Below are 18,336 nucleotides of genomic sequence, written 5' to 3'. Positions count from 1 at the left end.
ATATTGAAAATGTAATTAACTCTTGCAAAGAAAGATTGATGTTTCAGGTACTTAGCATGTTTTGACTAGGAATACAAGCAGAGACTGTGCCAGTGTGTTATGTAGTGTAACATGAACAGCTGAGGTATAATCTGTAAGCAGTTGCCATAAATATGCACAGGTATTCTTTAGAGAGGTTGTGGACTGGAGAACAGCAGAAGTCTGCCTTAACAGGACAGTACCTATCTCCTGCTGTACACAAACCTTGCCTCCAGCCAAAAACAAGTGCACAAAGTGTGTTAGATACATATCAAGAATATATATGTTCAATACCATAGTGAAATTGTCCTTTTGGTTAATACATAGATCCTGTTAGTATTTGGATATACACATACAGCAATATGCACATCCAGAAGTAAATCTTCAAAGCAATTTAAAAAAAAATAAAAGGTAAATTAGGAATAAGCTACATTGCAAGAAGCTTCCTGCAGAATTACATATTTAAGGTGATAATCTTTGAACTAAGACTTAATATAGCTACTGCATTACAAAATGGCTTGCTGTGAAATCATAATCTCACTTTTTCCCCACCCAATCAGACACCTCTTCAGGATTGATTCAATGATTGTTTAGCAGCAATTTTAGAGAACTGTAAATTCTTTTATTAACAGGCATTATAAACAGATACTACTACTTTTATTTAAAGACCATGAGTGCCACATTGATGAATATACAGCTCATGAATAATTTAAAAGTATTTCCCATAGTAAAAGGCAATGCACACAGCATACAAAAAGTATACTAAACAAAGCTATGAGGCTACATGATTGAAGTGTCTAAAGTGATATATACAGTACACAATTAATGTTTTGTTTATATTCAGTACAGGCTTCTGTACTGCTATTCCCATTATGCCTCACTCTCCCCTGACACTGAATTTTGCACTTCTTCTTCCAAAATTGGTACAATCAGGTTATCCTTGGACATCAGATTATACTTCATCACAAACTTAGTGAACCGGTGACACAAGAAAGTTTCATTCTGGAAGTGAAAAAAGGGGAAAAAACCAGTATGTACAGAAAGATTATTTTAAACCATTAGGGAGAACATGCTAAACAAAAAGCTTGCTTCTATGTAATTGTCTCATTAGATTTACAGGTCTTAGTCATGCTTAAATAGTAAATTTATATTGCTTCTTTTATATCTTTACTATTTGCTTATAGCTACTACAGTTAGTAAGAAACCTGCTGAAATTGAGGCTTCAGTCACAGCTCAATTTAACAGCACTTAGACAAGAATATATTTAAATATTTAAATATTTAAAAGCATGGTTCTGAAATTCCTCCTACATGCATTATCTTCAACACAACAGGGCCCAATTATTTGATAGCTGTTCCAGAAACCTTAAGTGGGATTTGGCAAAGGTTGCCTTTTATATTTAGCTATACCCCTTATCTCCTTTTTATCCATTAATTTCTACTTTCCCATTAAAAAAAAAAAAGGCTACTGGTGGTGCACAAGTTGCCCTCAATTACTCTGATCCTTTACAGCTACACAATTGTAATTCCTTAATTGTTGTGCAACATACACAAACAGGAAATACATATATGTAAGCTGTGCTAACTACACTGCTTGAATATATTCAGGATTCTTAAATACAAGATGAATTTGAGTTGTCTGTAAAAAAACCCCTCAAATTCTGGCTTTTTATCCAAATGAAGGGAAACCATAACTGAGTACACTAATCACATAAATGAATGTTTATGTGTATTACAACAGCTTCTTCAGTTGTAAACTGGAATCTACGGTAATCAATCTTTCACTTGAATATAGATCTTCTAGTAGGACTAAAATGTTTTATACAACTCCATCACAGCTGTAACTTCAGTAAATGCCCTGCTTTCAAGATGTAATTTGAAAGTACTTACTTCATATTCATCAAATATCTGCCGGTGATGAAAATAAGCGTGTGAAAATATTCTGTAAATCCTTCGGCACACTGATCCTAATTTGGCTACAGAGGATTCCTTTATGCTAACCCTGCAAGCATCAGGAGAAAGGTTACACAACTGCTCTAATGAAATTACTACTGAGACACATGTTGACACAAATTTTTATTGTTAAAACTATTCTGTATAATTGCATATGAAATTCAGACTTGTTGGTGCAAGCTCCGCATTTACAAATTGTACTCTGAGTACAAAATAATTCTACCTCTAGTTAATAATCATCAGGAATTCTGGTAAAGGCTGGAGTTCTGGTTTCTAGGATTTATAGGCAAAAAAAAAAAAGACTCCCAGTTGTACCTCCTTGTCTATAGTGACTTCCCTAAAGGTGTACAGTTTTCACTTCTGCACAGCCTTTTCTCTGGTGTGACCTGCCCATTCAGTACCCTCGGTCTCTCTCTTCTGTGGTTGCCACATCTCACAGTCGATTGGTGTTGGCTTCTGGAGGCTTTTGGTGCCATCCTGTTTAAGACCTTTGAGGTGCAGCATCTGTCCAAAGGCCATCCTGTCATTTAGGTGGGCACTACACCAGTGGAAGCCCCGTAACACTAACAGATATCACTAAAACAGTTCTTACCTAAAAAGCATCCCTTAGCTCCAGTAAATGGCAAACTATTTGAATAAACAAGAATTCTTCCTTTGCTTAGAAGCGGCAATAGGCCTCCCAACTCCTAAGAGCTGCAGGATTTCTGATAGTTCCAATAGTAGTCCATGAAAAATGCATTACACCTCTCCCAGTGCTTTGTCAGCGTCTTAAGTTCCAACCTCCTCCCTCCTTCTCTCCCTCCTCCCAAGAGAAAGTGTTTTTACCTGCTGGGGAAATATTTATTGCTATTCAGAAGACATGCAGCTCCATCAAGTGTGTGCCTGGTGTAGTCTATAGCAGGACACTACAGAAACAGACAGTGAGCACAAGCATAAGCACATACATGATGTTGTCAGAACTTGTTTAAAAAGAAACATTTTTATTATGTTTCCTGAAGCTTTTAACTTCACTGGTCATTTTTATTCCCAGAAGTTTCACATAGCTTGTCTGAAGGTGTAACTACTTTTCCTCCTTAAGTGAGTCATTTCTTTTCTGTGCTTCACAACCCATGTAAATTATTTCAAGAAAAAAAGTTTCTATGGCAATGTCATTATGCACATAAGTAGTGAATTTTATGCTTCCCCTTAAGCAAAGCTGTATAATAAAAATACATGCTAGGAGTACACTGAGAAGAAAGATGATTGTTACCTCACAGCTCATTTGTTTCCCACATAGTCAAGTTGCCAGACTCGCTTTTCTACAGGCTCTGAAGCCAAACCTGCACCTAAATCTATCAGTGCTTTTTGCTTTGACAAAGAAAACCAAAATCTTAAATGTAACTAAGTGTGTAACAAGCCATCTCTGGCTCTGCAATCAGGTACACCTACAGGAAGAAAGTAAAGCTGAACTGAGATGGACTGAGAGAAGGAATGTCTGTCCGTTGTGCCATTCACCAATTTCAGGAAAAAGATTTGTCAGTTGGACATTTCTGTCAGCAGTTCAAGGTTCACCCCCTGTGTGACCATGAGTTGGCAGCTACTGACATGGAACAGGAGATGAATGCTGCATGTTCAGAGATAAAAAGCAGCCTGAAGTTCTCCAGTCTAGCTGAGGACAACACTGCCAGACATGCCAAGATGCTGAGTAGAGACAGGGGTTAAAGGAGTGGGAAAGGAAGTTGGCTAAATCAAAATATTTCAAGAAAGTAAAAGCAGAACAAAACAAGAAAAAAAATCTTACAGGACAGGAAAGATAAGGTTAAAAAGAACCAATACCTTATTCTGGAAGGTGAAATACAAAGATAAATATGACAAACTTCACTACCATCATAACCAAAAGCAACAAAGATTTTCTGAAGGCAAAAAAAAAGATGTATCAAGTGGCTCAATAGAAGATCCAAACAAAGTTTAAACTAATTGGATACTGAGGGAGGGAGACAAGCTACTGCCATGCTGATACACCCACTTTGAAGCATTTTTGACTCTACCACCTTTTTGGAGTAACTGCTCTAAGAATGAGCACATGCAGTCACGTTTGGAGTGTCAGGCTTACACTGTGGATCAAAGCTAAAGTTTGAAGATGAGAGCCTATTCTCAGCATGTACTCCTCTGTCAATTAAACAAAGAGCTTCTTCCATTGAGTTTCAGGCAGGCTCAACACAAACCCAGAGAGAAAAAAGGGGAATGTGCAAAGCTGCTAATACTGAGGTGTAAAAAAGCAGTTCCTTTTACCTCCTCCTGTTCCTCTGTAAAACGCTACAGAATGGCAAAGAAGAGTAGCTCAAGTGATATTCTTAACCCACATATGCCCTCAGTTTGAGTAAGAAGCCAGCTCTAAACAGTCTCCCCATGAACTAACTGTGAAAGAAAGTTCCTGCATCACTAGAACCCGTTTTCCAAAATACATCCATACCTCTTTGGGAGTTTTATGAGCTGCACAGAGAAAAATCCATTGTTCAGTTGCTGTCATCTGAGTACATGTGTCAGGGTGACATTCACTCTGTTAAAACAATTGTTCAGTTAAGAACAAAACCCAACAGCATAAAGGAGCTGATCTTTTCAAATCACTTCCTTGCCCTGTCTACTCTCCAAAGAGGTTATTTGCCATATGCCCTTAAAATCTTACAAAACCTTCAACCACTGCTTAGCTCTGTGTGTATATATTTAGAATAAAGCTCTGCAATCTACACAAAACAGTCTCCTCCCTGACAAAATATAAAAGTCTCAAGAATTACCTGAAGCTTGACAGCTAGTCCATTGAGCTCAAGGCAGAATTGTCTAAAAGAAATTGAACACAGCAGCATCAAAATCAACTGTTTGTTTCCTCACTGCAAGTGTCTCATAATAAAACAGGTTAGACACTGATTTTCATACCAGCAGATTGTTTTTTTACTCAGCTAAACAATTATATTTTAATTCTTCACTGACAGCAGAGGCTGAGTTTAACATATCATTTAGTGGAAGTGTTTAAGATACCAACTTTGTTATGAAAAAAGTGCTATTTCACAAATAAAGATTAAAAAAAATTAAAAGAACACTTCAAGGAAATTAATTTAGGAGTGTAAGTTAAACTCATATGGCTGGATTGTTCCATCCTTCTAAGATGTACTTCCAAGCAATTAAGGGGCTAAAGAAGTCCCACCTCAGATCATTAACAGAGTGGGACTTCTGGAATACTGCTTTCACTGGAATGTATCTGAAAGTGCATTCTCCAACTTTAGAGAACTCAGCCCTCCATCCTACAGGAAAATCTGAGAAATTTTCCAAAACTCACAAGTCATAGTGACAAGTCACTTTTATGAATCTAAAAATATTTGCAGGTATATGAAAGGACAGGGGGAATTCTTGAAATGTGACTTTGTAACTCTATGTAGATACTTTTTCCTTCCTTGAGGATTCCCTGTTGCCTACTGGAACTACTGCAGACCAGAGGAGAGAAGAAGAAAATGTGAGGCAAAACATCAAGGCATCTGAATCTAGGAGGAGTTAGAATTGTTTTTATTCCTGAGTGTATACTCAATAAAGCGAGATGCTTATAAGAAAAATTAAAAATCAGGACAAAAGGATTACTAGACATGTATTAATAACTACACTACAACTGAAAAATACTTTAAGGCACAAACTTCTGAGGCTGAATGTATTTATTGTACTGCAATTAAAAAAAAAAAACAGAGGTGGACAAAAATGTTTGTTTCCTTACAAGCAGAAAAAGAACTATAAGACACAGGTACACTTGCTTTCCCAGCCTATTTGCCTGCAAGTTTCAGAAAAAGCACTGGGAGCATCTGGAAATCACACTACCTGTTAGTGGAGGTGAAGAACTGACAATACTATGAGAAAGTGCTATGGAAATTCATGACTATACCTTCATATTCAAGACATTCTAGTACAACTTTTGAAGTGAGGTACAAATATTTTCTTTAAAAAAAACATTAAGATCAGAGCACATTATAAATCTTTAGAAAGAACAGGGAATTCAGTAAATAATACCAATATTTAACAGTGGAAAAATCAAGTTTCATTAAGGTTACTTTTGACCTGTCACATTCAAATAGATTCACTACCACCATCAATGAACAAAACTTAGAACCAAGATAGAATGTTGACAAAAGATGGGTTTTTACCTTAAATGTTCATACTTCCATACACCTTCATCCTGGCCTTCAGGAGGTTCAAGGATCTTATCAATGTTGGAACAGTCTGCCCTGATGTTTTGTTGAATATACTGGGGGGAGAGGGAGAAATAAAACTACATCTTGTTGTAATTACATTAAGTATATTTAGGACATTACATCTTGGAGGGATTTAGTTCTTACTTAAGATATTATTCACAGACTAAAAAGTTCAAGAGTAGATGGGCAGGGTAAGAAAACTGGTATTAAAAATGCCAGCTCTGAAAAATACCTTTATTCAATTAAAAAATGTACAAGAATGGGTAAATTCCAACATTCATCTCAAAACAAACAAACAAAAAAAAACAACTCAGAGAAACCCCCACCATTTTCTTATACCTGATTTGTTTAAACCAGACATGGGAATTCCAGTTATTTCTGCAAACAAAATTAACAATAGTTTTTTAATACACACAGGTGCTTATGAAATTCACTGCTGTGCAGCAACATCCTAAGCAGATAAACAGCAAGCCCTGTATTTTTATATGCCAGAACACAAAAATTGAGAAACTGCACTCATTAACAGCATATAATGTAAATAAGAATACCTGCTGGACAGCTAATGTACTATCCATTTCTTCAAAGGATTCATCAGGCCAGTTGTAGAAATCCTGTTTTAAAAAAGACAGTTTAAAGCAATGTAACAAAACCAGAGGGGGAGGAAGAAAAGCACACAGCCTACAGTAAGCCTGAACATGCAGGAAAAGAGATGTCATTTATACAATTCCAGGAAGCTGCATCTGAACAGAAGCAGCACAGTCCTGGCAGGAAGAGGGTGAGACGGGATTTACGCTCCCAACACTGCAATAGGAGCACACCTTGAAATGGAAAGCTGTGCGTGACTCAGCACGTGAACACCACTGCTGCCCCACATCCTGCTCTAACACCCAGAGCCTGTATTTTTTACATTAAATGCTGCACACAGCACCCATTTCATATGTCAGACCAGGTAGGAATGGGGAAGAAAAGGTCTGTGGAGAGCAGCAGCATACACTGGTTATGAAACTAAAACTCCCAGTGGTGACACAGCAAGAAAATCGTCTTCTCTGAACTAAGATCATGTAACGCTGTGCTGGCCTAACCTGGTACCACATTCCCTTGGTAAGGTCAGTATGCCTTTAATTTACTTGGATGCTTATCAGCCTCATAATGATAAAACCTTCCAGAAGTTTCACCTCAGATCCAGCTGCACCTCAGTGTTCTACAGCCATCCACATGTCCTGCGCCTACAATCATCCTAAAACCACGGGCATTTTCTTACTCTGCATTTTTCACATCTAAAATTGTGTGCTACTCCCTCATATCATGCAGAGATGCTGCACATCAGCTTGCTGCAGTCATCCCAGTAGGTGCTATGACTCAATGAAAATGGCCCAACTGCAAAGCTCAGCAATCTGTTCCTGAGAGAATAAGTTGGCTCTGGAAAAAATACCTCAAGTAAATATCCAGTGTAGAAATACCATTAACTAATTCTATTCATGCACTGAATAGCTATACCAGTGTCATCTGAAATAAAACATTAAATACAGACACAGACACGAAACAAAATCATGTCTACAGAGAGAAATAATCGTCACTATATAAAAAACTCTTCAACCTACATGAACTTCATAATATTTGACAAAACCTAGGTCTATGTCCAGCTTACTGTTTCTCAGAATACCCCAAATTTATCAAAGGCACACAACATTCCGTCTCCTTCACAAATTAAACATGCATAGGATGACCTGATTTACAGGATTGTGTAATAATTTTACCTGTATGCTATGACAAAAAACAGGAGGAGACACATGTCATACACTGCTCCTTTCTCACCACGAGCTCTCCTCACAAAAGCAGAGGGGAAAGTCTCACATGAAGGTCTGACAGATCACCTCTCTGAAATAATTCTAAAAAATGCAGTTTCCGTGTTTGAGGTGTGCCTTTTCCAGTTGACCTTGAAACCCCAGAAACAAATGAATTCAATTTTGATTAAGAGAAGCGATGTGACACCAGCATTCCCTGTGCGCAGTTACGTAAGGGAAGGATGACTTCCCTCTGGGATGGGCAGGCAGGTACGGTCGCTCTGCCGGTGCCGAGCTCCCACCCGGAGCCGTGTGCAGGCTCATGAGCTCGCTCCCGGAGCGTGCTCTCGGTATTTTCCCAGCGGTAACAGCAGCGATGCCTGACAGTACCGGGGAGCCGCCCTGCCCGCACCAACCTGCGGCCCGGGAGCAGCGCTCGGCCCGCGCTCACGCCCGGCTGTCACAGGTGTTCTCCGGCCCGGCTGAGGCCCCCGCGCTGCGGGACGCGGCCCCTCCCGCGGCCACCGGGCCCGACGCGACCTCAGCTCCAGACCCGCAGCCTGGAAGCCCCGGCGGCGCTCGGCGCTCCCCCCGCCGCGGCGGCCTTTCCGCCGAGCCCGTGGGGAAGGAGCCGCCGCCGTCCCCGGCCCGCTCCCCTACGGGCACCGAGTCTCGCCCGCTGCCCCGCCGCAGGAACAAAGCGATCCCCGCAGCGGGGCCGCCGCCGCCGCCGCCCGCCCCAGCCCCGGTAGGCCCGGCGCGGCCCTCGGCGCCGCCCCGCCGGCTGCCGGGCCCCGGCGGCGGCTCTGCCCGTGCCCACCCCGCCTGCCCGGCGGCCGCGGGAGAAGCGGCGGCGGCAGCGCCTCACCTGGGCCTTGGTGCCCGGGCGGTTCCGCCGGAGCACGGCCGTGCCCTCCGCCATGACCATAGCGACCGCGGGGCCCGGATGTGCCGCGGGGCCGCGCGGGGCGGGGCGGGGCGGGGCGGGAGCGGCCCGCGGAGGGAGGGGCGTCAGCGCCGGAACAGCCGCCGCGCGCAGCGGGGGCGAGAACAGCTTCTCGCGAGAGAAGGCGGGAGGCGCTGCGCGGGGCGACCGTGAGGGGCGGGGGGGGCGAGGTGTCCCCGCCTTCCCGCCCGGCTCCGCTCGGCCGTCGGGGAGCGCGGACGGGCTGTCCTCAGCGCGGCGCTGGAGGCCATGGGCGCTTCCCTGTGGGCAGTGCCCTGTGGGCGCCTGCGGGTCCCTCTACCAGAGAAGGGCTTTGTATTCCTGAGGCACGACACCGGCATTCCCCACTCCCCCCCCCCCCACCCACCCACCCCCAGAGGTGGGCGGCCGCTCGGTGCTGCACGGCGGGGCCGTGTCGCAGCGAGTGACCCGCTTTGTGAGGCGAAGCCTCGCACGGAGATTGACGGGCTGAGTGGTTGAGGAAATCCGTCCTTCGGATTTCATCAGCATCCCCCCGCCAGCCCCTCGCTGTGCCTGCGCTCCCGCAAGGTCAGTCCTCGCTTGTCTCTGTACAACCGAGTACCTGAAGTTCTGTACAATACAAACTATAAGGGTGTGAATTTGAAAAATATTCAGAGTTTTATATTCAAGATTTATAGTTGTTAACGCTACAAATAATGAATTAAAAAACCCACCCCAGCAAAGGTGGTTTGGGGCAAGATAATTTCAAAGTAGGTAGGAAGCCTTCTAGGTCTCCAAAGGCAGGATTGAGACACTTGTGAGCTTGGTGTGCAGAGGGCACCAACTGCTGTGCTAATGGCAAACAGAGTTAGATTAGATTTCAAGATTTACTGAGTCAGGTGTTGACTGTATTTGGAAAGAAAACAGAAAAAAGACGCTGTTAGCTCATAGTTGGCTGAAAAATACGTCCCCCTTACAAGCAAGTAAACATTTTGGAAGCCGGAGTGACTCATACTATTTCTGTAGGATAAGTGAGAAGAAAATTATTTGAAAGCTGTTCTGTTTCTTGAAAATATATGGTAGAAATGAGTACAGAATAAGAAAGCATGAATTGCTTCTGTCTGTGTGCAAGAACGATGAAGCAGCAAGGTTCTGATGTGACACCCCCCTCATACAATCAAAGAATAAATGGTTACAGTTGTGTGGTGTTTCCTGCAAAGTGGAGAAGGCTGGTACCTGGTGCTGTCCCTACTTCCACCGTATTTCAGGGTGAATGCTGGGTGTAGCTTCACCCTTCACTCAATCATTTTGCTGTAAATAACACGTTAAACCCCCTTTCTTTTACCCAGTGAAAGTTACACTTTGTGAAACATTTCTAGATTGAAAACCTTGAAAAATCTCTAATTAGGCTTTCCCACCCGAAAGAGAAGTGCACTTTGAATCCTGCTTTTGCTTGGGCAACGCGGTGAGCAGGACCCTGCCTGGTTCCAGAGGCCAGGTTAGAGCTGAGAGCTGGACAATGTGTGCGGGAGCAGAAATGGGTGACGGGGTCAGCGCCTGCCCAGCTAACCCGCAGTTTCTACTGCCAGCAGAGGCAACTCCTCTCGCGTTACACTGCAACACGGAGCCGGCACTCCTGGCCTCAGGCACCTGAGTTCAGTTTGCAGTAGTTACTCTTTTACTCCTGGCCAGCATTCCTGCCCCAGGAATGTCAGCTCTTCGGTGTGGCGAAACTCAGCTTGTGTAAGAAACCATCAAAAGGTTTAAAATGCTGAGAGAAAACGGTGTGTTAGAATGAGGAGCAGAAATGTCCTATTATTTCTTTAGATCAGCTGTATTCCAACATTAATTTTTTTATGAGATTGATGTTATTATTAGCCAGTCTCAAAACACAAGCAGTTCTAGCTGTTTGAGTCCTTCATAATTCAGCAGCTTGTTTGTGTTATTTTTTGGTTTTTTGTGGGTTTTTTTTGTTGTTGTTTTTTCTTTTTCTATCACCATATTCAAGGTTTAACTTTAAAGCACAGAAAAGTTGGGGACTTGACATTTCCATTTGTCCCTGACTTTTATTTCATGGCCATCTTGCTTTTAACATGGAAATAAATCTGACTGTGAAGAAATACCTCTCAGAGAAAAATATGTCTGTTAGTTCATTCTGCAACTGGCTCATGGGTTTGCAGAAAATGGAAAGAAATCTGCCTTGTTGATGTTGAATTCTCTAAGGTATCTTGTGTTGCCCCTTGATAATTAACCCTGTATTCCTGGAAGATGCTTATTATTTTTATTTCATTGAATTTTAAGCTGGTGTTGAACAAAACGTGTACAACAGTAATTTCAGTTTTCAAGTTTTAGCTGGTCCTCATTTTCTTATGGCCTTCAAGAATGAAAAAATTGAATATTTAGCCAAAATTTTATCAACCACTCATGCTGTTAGGGACCTGGCTATCCTTTCTTCTCTGTTGGCATATAAACGATTTGTCCTTTTCTTACCATGGCAGGATAACACAACCAGGGTGATAAAAGCTTTCTGAAAACACTACAGCTGCTGATAATGGAAGCTATTCTGAAATGTTAAGAAAGGAAAGCCACAAAAGTAGATGGAGTCCACCTGGTTTCCTTGTGATTCAGACAGACTGAAGCAAGGCTGAGGACTGTATCCCCTCAAAAACCAGGTGGGGCAATATGCAACATTTACACCAAAACTGAAGTTTTAAAACAAACTAGAAAACAGTATAAAGAAGCCTAATTTCCTACAGGAAGAACACAGCAAAGAAAGAGCATTTGTGATGGATTGTCTGTCCTTCTCTGTAGAACCCGAGGGATACAAAATTTGGCTTACAGTCATGGACTGAGAGGCAGCAACAGCAGATGGATCACCTTGGCCATGTGGCAGTCGCCTTGTCCTTGCTTGCAGTGAGAGCCTGGTGGTGCAAGAATAGAATGTTCCTGTCAATCCAGCAGATGTGCTAGCGTGTCCTCCATTTGATTAGGCTTAGGAATGCTATTTTCCCCCCACATCCATAAATTACTTATTTCCATGAAATGTGATTTCTGTTTTTAATCACTTACATAAACAGCAGTAGATACAGCCATGCTAAATATTTTAATACATAGGCATTGTATCAAGTGGCTGAAAATCTGCTGGGCTGAAAGCATGGGCTGGAGATGGAGCTGGGGGCAGCCAGGTTGTATGGTAAGAGCTCAGAGTGATCCTAGGTAATTCATGTCTTTTAAAGACATTATGGAAAGAAATGCTGAAATTTTAGGCCTAAACATTTCTCTGTTGGCAGTTAATTCCTAGTGCATCTTTTTGTCATTGAGATGGGGTATAGCTTCCCTAAGCAGTCTGTAAATATTTAAAATACCTTTCCCTCTTTGGTATGTGACTGCAGCAGACTGCCTGCCTTGTCCTGGGAAATAAAGGCATGCTGGCTCCAGGGGCAGATAATGCTTCCCAGGGAGTTTGTGTTTCTTTGCACCATCAATTGTCTTGCAAGGTCCTTGGAGTGTGATTATCTTAAGTTTCAGCTTGAAAATGCAGTGCTGTAACTACCAAAGTAAAACAGCAATAGGGCAGACTTCAAGAAGTAGGGCTTTTATATTAAAATGTGTATTTTTATTAATTTAGCACCTTCCCTGTCTATCCATAGTTCAGTGCGAGTTTAACCCCCAGAGCAGTGCCTGGTTTGTCTTCAGCTCCAGAGCAAGCACGGGTAACCAGCCAAGAGCAGCCACCCCACAGCTATGGGAAGCAAAAGACATTGCAGCCAAGCCTGGCAAATGCAGCTCCTGCTGGAATAGCTGGGTAACCCATGGCGTCTAGGGAAAAACGTGGCTCCAGCTCACCTCTGTGCTGTGCAACTGATGGGAGGAGCTTCCTGCTGGCAAAAAATACATTGTTTCAAACTGTGTCAGAGCTTGAGTCCCACACTGCCGCACCTGACTGGAGTTCTGAAAAATATTTTTTGTTACAGTTGTCTACTGTTACCTTTGCAATAAGGGTTATTATAATGTATATAGCAGTGTTGAGTTCTTCTCAGCATGATCGAAAACTGAAAGAAATGCAGTTTAATTCCAGCCACTGAAGTTTCAGCAGCAACAAGTCATATACTGACTGACTTCGCCAAGTTTAGCCCAAAAGCACTTTAAGGCACTGTATGTTCTTAGGCTGCACTAGATCCCTCTATGCATCCAGCTTTGAAAGTCTCCTTAGGAACAGTGCAGATTTGGGTGCTCCTGCATCAACACCCCCAAATCCTTTTCAAGGCAAGAGAGGGTGGCCACAAATATGCAAATTTGATTGCTTCGGTGTTACCTAAGTCAGTGTCTTGCTATTTAATAATCGTATGTTAAGGATAAAGGAAATACAATTTGTCAAATCAGGTCTCTCCTGAGTTAAGGGAAAGCTGGAGATCTGGGTGCAGTAGTGTGGTATTCGGTAAAGAAACTTCATTTCAGACAAGCATCAGCCCCACTTCTGCCTGATTAACTACTGGGGGGAGATTATTTTCTACTGGCAAAATTCAATGAGAGATAAGCAAGAATAACCATTAATTCTTATCTGCTTCATCCAGGAACTTGATGATTTTGTTCCAGCACAGATATGACTAATACCAATCTCCCATCAACTGCTAGGGGAAGGCTGTTTGTGGCAGGGTGGTTTGTGTGCCTTAACCCTCCAGTGTTTCAGGGTCCTCAGACAGAAGTTAAAAGAATCCATGCTATCTCAGAAGTCCAAAGTGCAAGGGAGCTGGCTAGAAGTCCTCAGTATGATTGTATCTGTCTGATAAGCATTTTAAACTCATTTCATACAAACTTGGGGAAAATAACATTATTTTCAGAGAGCTCATTACACAATTGAGACTCAGTTTCACTGAGCAACAGCAGAAACTGAGACAGAAGCAGAATAGTTTTATAAGTTTATTGTAAAGACCTTTACAATCTCAGTACAGAGATAAGGATATAAAATGATGTTGTTTGGAATAATTAAGGCTGGTTGGTGGTCATCCAAGTTTCACTGTTCAATGGAACTCAAGCAAGAGCAACTGATTTCTGACTGTACATATTTTTATTTGTGTTCCATCGTTACAGTGAGATCACAAGTTATTTCAAAGACTCAATGCCTGTTTATTATAAAATAAAGGACATTATTTACATGATGAAAGAAAAATTTCAGCATTTTAGTGGAATGGATGACTGATTCTGCAACAGGTTTAGTCCACATATTTCCCAAGAATGTCACCATCTCTAAACAAGTAGTAGTCCTGCAAAGAAAAGAAATATTAGTTTCTCTCATGTAAATTTTTTTCTTGTTTTGTAAACACTGTCTTGTTCTGAAGTTACGGTTATCGCAGTCATTAAGTACAAAATCAAAAGCAAGCTAACCAAGAAGTCAACATGTACAGCTAGTCTTGAAAAAATTCTTTTTGTTCCTAAGATACTCTTTGGAGAGCTATCAAGTTATCACTTCTAGCAGTGGGAAGCACTAGGACTGTTAGAAAGCAATTCTGCAGGCTGTCCCTGTCAAAAGCAAGGATATCCCCAGTAATTTCTAAGCCTTTTTGGATTCCCTCTCACATGTGCTTGACATATGGAGCCATTTTGCCCATCCAGCAAAGGTCAGGTCAGAGGTTTCCTTGGTTGCTTCCTTTTATGCAGGGGCAGAAGTAGCAGTAGCACAGCTACCAGAAGGTGGCTGGATCCAGCTGCTCCCTTTCTTGAATGGTGCTAACACCATGAAGTAATCACAGTATTTATCACTGGTGTTTTGGGAATCATTCTAATTTGCACTCACAAAGTTGGGGAACCTACCTTATCTTCTAGTACAATCTTAGTACCACCATATTCTGGGAGCAAAACCTTTTCACCAACTTTGACACTCACTGGCTGAATCTCGCCATTCTGAAAAAAGAAAGAAATCCTTAGTTTTCCATAATATAAACAGATGTAATAGAATTCCTCCAAACTACAATGATCCATCCACATACAGAAACATTCAGGAAATCACAACTCTGCATTTACTTTTGACGGTAAATACAATCGTGAGGTCTTTGCTTGACACACTGAATAGGACTTCACTTAAAGAACCATGAAACCCCCTTGTAAAATCAAGGAAGAAAGTCCATTCCCATATTCTATAGCCAAGGATAATTTTTCCAAGTGCCAGTTTAAAAAGTACCTTCCCATGTCTGTAACTCTGATCAACTTGTCACTGTTGCCATCAAATCACTTGTTTAGAAATGCCTGATAATGTTTAATTAAATTTTTATATTACAAATAAAACGTTAACACATTAGTCAAATATTATCACACTTTCACAATATAAAGCTTTAAAAAACAGATCCTGACACAAACCAGCACAGGACATATAGAGGGACTCACGGTACAGAAAGGCCAAGGCAGCGTGTCCGAGTTGAAATTTAACCTGTTTTCCAGTGTTGCTACTGACTGAGCACTGCTCTGGTGGGGAGAGAGCCCCTGTGATGTGGAATCCCCCAGGCACTGGCATTTCTGTGAACTGTCTTCTTTTATTTCCATATACATATCCAATGTGCAAAATTACAAACACTTATTCAACACTTACTTCTTTTGATTGCTGACTTTCTTTAGTCCAACAAGCCTAATCCTTATGGACAATGATATTTTGCACAAGACAAGATAGCCAATACCCCATTCTGGGATTCCACCCTTTTCACAAGTCACAGACATTTGGGCATGTAATAATTTTAACAAAGAAGTCTGTTGGTCCCTCAAGGTTTTGGCTGAGAAATGATGGAACAAGGTATCACACAAAACACTGCCTACATATTTAAAATAAACAACATCAACACCTCCCCCCAAAAAAACCCACCACTAAACAAGCAAACAAACCCCACTCCATTTTACACATGATGAAAGGAATGATGGAATTCATCTCAGGACAACTTGAGATTTCCACCTCCTTTTTGAATCTCCACTTCCATTTTCAGCCATCACAGTCACCCACTTTTATGAGCTATAACCACATCTGCACTATAACCATCCCACTCCTATGGCAATATTCCAGCTACCACCACACCACTACTAGTTCTACTCAAAGTAATGCTTCAGGGTAATTACCTTTCCTCTGGCTCCAGATCCAACTGCTACTACTGTTGCTTGCAGTACCTTCCCTTGGGATTTTTCTGGTATCATGATTCCTCCTTTGGTTACTGTCTCAGCTGCACATCGCTCAACCAGTACACGATCAAAGAGGGGAAGAAATTTCCTAAATGCTTTTCCTGCCTGTGGAAGTAATTGTACATTGTAACAAGAGAACCATTTCAACAAAACTGCAATGAAAGAGTTTAAAAAACCCCAACACATAATGATTTCTCTTTTGAGAGAGACTAATAGTTTAGGAAAACTACTAAGCACTTATTTAATAGTAGCAATCAAATACCACCTCTGATTGCATCAGAAAATCCTGAAGGCACAGGCAGATGCTGGGCCATCCTGACAGTTCGGCAGTAGGAAGATGTACTCCAGCTGGGGAATAAACCACCCACAGATGGAGCAGACTCCTCTCTGGAGAGGCCTCCAGGCTTTTAACACCAAACCCTTAGTTGCTATAGCTTGGTGAGCATAATTATTGATTACATAAACTGTATTTATTCAGTCCACAACCAGATCTAATGATGACTAAGGACTCCTTGGGACAGCTGCATTTGTACTTGTGAAGAGGTTTACATTAAAGAAGCACAAGTCTAGCCAGGTGCCCCATTGTCAGTCTTTTTCAGGTGTTTTCAAACCTTAACCTTTCACAAAAAAATAGGTAAGCCACAGTGCTGTTATTATACCGACTTCTACAAATAGATTCAGACCTTAAGAGAAGGTTTAGGTCAAGCCCCTGAGAATAGGAAGGAAAGGCACCCTTCTAGCTCAACTGCTTTGGTATCTGCCTCTGCTTAAGCAGAGTCAAGGTGAGGGGTTTTTGTTGAACTGTTGGGTTTTTTCCCTCTCATTTGGTTTAGGTTTGGGGTTTTTTTGCAACTACTTACTGCTACTTGTCTGCATGTCAGAATCAGCCGTTTAATTCCCAGATAAATGCAAGCACGTGCATTTATCCCAACAAGCACGGGTCAGGAAGAAGGAACTTGCTTTGATTTAGAAGGAAAGATGGCAACTTGCCAAGTCACGTGGAGACAGTGCTCCACTAGGCAGGTAGGAGCCCCCACTCAGCGAAAGAGCTAGAAGGGCCTGGCATCCGCGTGCCCTTTGCTGGCACTCATCAATATCCACACACACTTCAGAAGTGGCAGAAAACAAAGTCACAGGCAGAGCATGAACAAAAGGCAGCACATGAAAGATGCTGCGTCCGACTGCTGTCAGCACCACAGGGATGAAAGATAACCAAGGGAAAAGGCTGCCAGTTGTGCCCGTTTCCATTCTGTGAAGGTAACACCACTGATCCTCTTTTGTAAGAGCTGTGCTACGTTTACCAGAAACAAAGCTGCCTGACTTAGGACCATGAGCATTTTACACTAAGTTTTAATTCTGCGCATTATTATCATAAGAATCAAGTATCACTGCAAGAACAAAGGCAACTCAGTCAAATTCTCCTTCTCTATAAAAAATTTTACTAAACTTATAGAAGGAGCGCTCCAGAACGCGGCATAGGTTTCTTTTCTATCTCCGCAGAGAAACGCCGCGGCCTGTGCGGCCCTGCCCTGCAACGCTGCTGCCAAGGGACTGTTCCGTTACTGCGGCGGGAGGGAACCCGGAGTTCGAGTTTCTGGGCAGCCAAAAGCAGCCCCCGCAAACCTCCCGTCACGTCCTGGCCCGCATCCCCTGCGCCTGCGGGAGAGTCGCTTCTGCCCCATGGACTGCGTGACCTTGCGGCGCTGCCAGCCCCCCGCCTCCGCCTTCCCTCCGTCCCTCCGTCCGCGACCCAGCGCTGCCCGCGGGCATGGCAGGGACTGGGCACACCCGTGCGCGGCGGCACAGCCGCGGCTGCTCGGGGGCCCCGGCAGCGCCCCGCCCGGGGGACCAGTAGGGGCGCCGCCAAGCCCTGTGGCGTGTCCGTCCCCGCGGCGCCGGGCACGCTCGGCGGGGCAGCCCGGGACGGGGCCGCTGGAGCGGCGAGGACACGGCGCAGCGGCGGCCCCGGCACTCACCATGATGCTCCCGCGCCGCCCGCACCGAGTGACCGCGCCGCCGCCAGCACACACGTGAGGAAGGTCACGGCGTGCGCATGCGCGACCGGCGCCCCGCCCCGGGGCGGAACAGACCTGACCCCCTCCCCAGGCCCCGGGCGCCTTCAGCACCGCCGTTTTTTTTCGGCTGCTGCGGCTACGTCCCGGTCCCGGGAGCGGCTGCGCCCCGGTGGTACCGCGGACCCGCCGCACAGCGCCCGCGGAACCCCGGGCCAGGCCCCGCACGGAAGTGAGGTCAGCTCACCCCTGACCCGCGGCGGGCATGAGCGTTCCAGAAGGTTCTGGAATTGG

General features: G+C 43.4%; 1 protein-coding gene across 3 annotated transcripts; it reads right to left on the bottom strand.

Moving 5' to 3' along the window:
* Positions 1 to 618: 618 nt before the first annotated feature.
* Positions 619 to 18,224, bottom strand: LOC138113590 (MOB-like protein phocein). 3 transcript variants are annotated; one of them, XM_069022085.1, is made up of 8 exons: positions 8,834 to 8,939; positions 6,730 to 6,792; positions 6,134 to 6,234; positions 4,745 to 4,787; positions 4,423 to 4,509; positions 2,796 to 2,875; positions 1,908 to 2,019; positions 619 to 1,020 (listed from the first exon to the last, which is right to left on the bottom strand). In XM_069022085.1, the coding sequence occupies exons 1-8, from the start codon at positions 8,891 to 8,893 to the stop codon at positions 889 to 891; spliced, it is 678 nt and encodes a 225-aa protein (XP_068878186.1). In that variant the 5' UTR covers positions 8,894 to 8,939; the 3' UTR covers positions 619 to 888. The 3 variants fall into 3 exon arrangements, with proteins under 3 accessions (XP_068878186.1, XP_068878187.1, XP_068878188.1); XM_069022086.1 differs by lacking the exon at positions 8,834 to 8,939 and adding an exon at positions 7,939 to 8,015; XM_069022087.1 differs by lacking the exons at positions 619 to 1,020; positions 1,908 to 2,019; positions 2,796 to 2,875; ... (3 more) ...; positions 6,730 to 6,792; positions 8,834 to 8,939 and adding exons at positions 13,780 to 14,136; positions 14,684 to 14,773; positions 15,971 to 16,135; positions 18,007 to 18,224.
* Positions 18,225 to 18,336: the final 112 nt, after the last annotated feature.

Source organism: Aphelocoma coerulescens, chromosome 7, assembly GCF_041296385.1.
Source record: "Aphelocoma coerulescens isolate FSJ_1873_10779 chromosome 7, UR_Acoe_1.0, whole genome shotgun sequence".
NCBI lineage: Eukaryota > Metazoa > Chordata > Aves > Passeriformes > Corvidae > Aphelocoma > Aphelocoma coerulescens.
This window is presented reverse-complemented; position numbering and strand designations above follow the sequence as displayed.

What these genes read in the sequence shown, in the direction of transcription:
- LOC138113590 (XM_069022085.1), bottom strand. Translation starts at nt 8,893, where the DNA reads ATGGTCATGGCGGAGGGCACGGCCGTGCTCCGGCGGAACCGCCCGGGC. An exon ending in CTCATAAAACTCCCAAAGAG is followed by an intron (nt 2,876 to 4,422) that starts GTATGGATGTAT and finishes CTGTTTCTGTAG; the next exon opens with TGTCCTGCTATAGACTACAC. An exon ending in AATAAATATTTCCCCAGCAG is followed by an intron (nt 2,020 to 2,795) that starts GTAAAAACACTT and finishes TGATGCTTGCAG; the next exon opens with GGTTAGCATAAAGGAATCCT.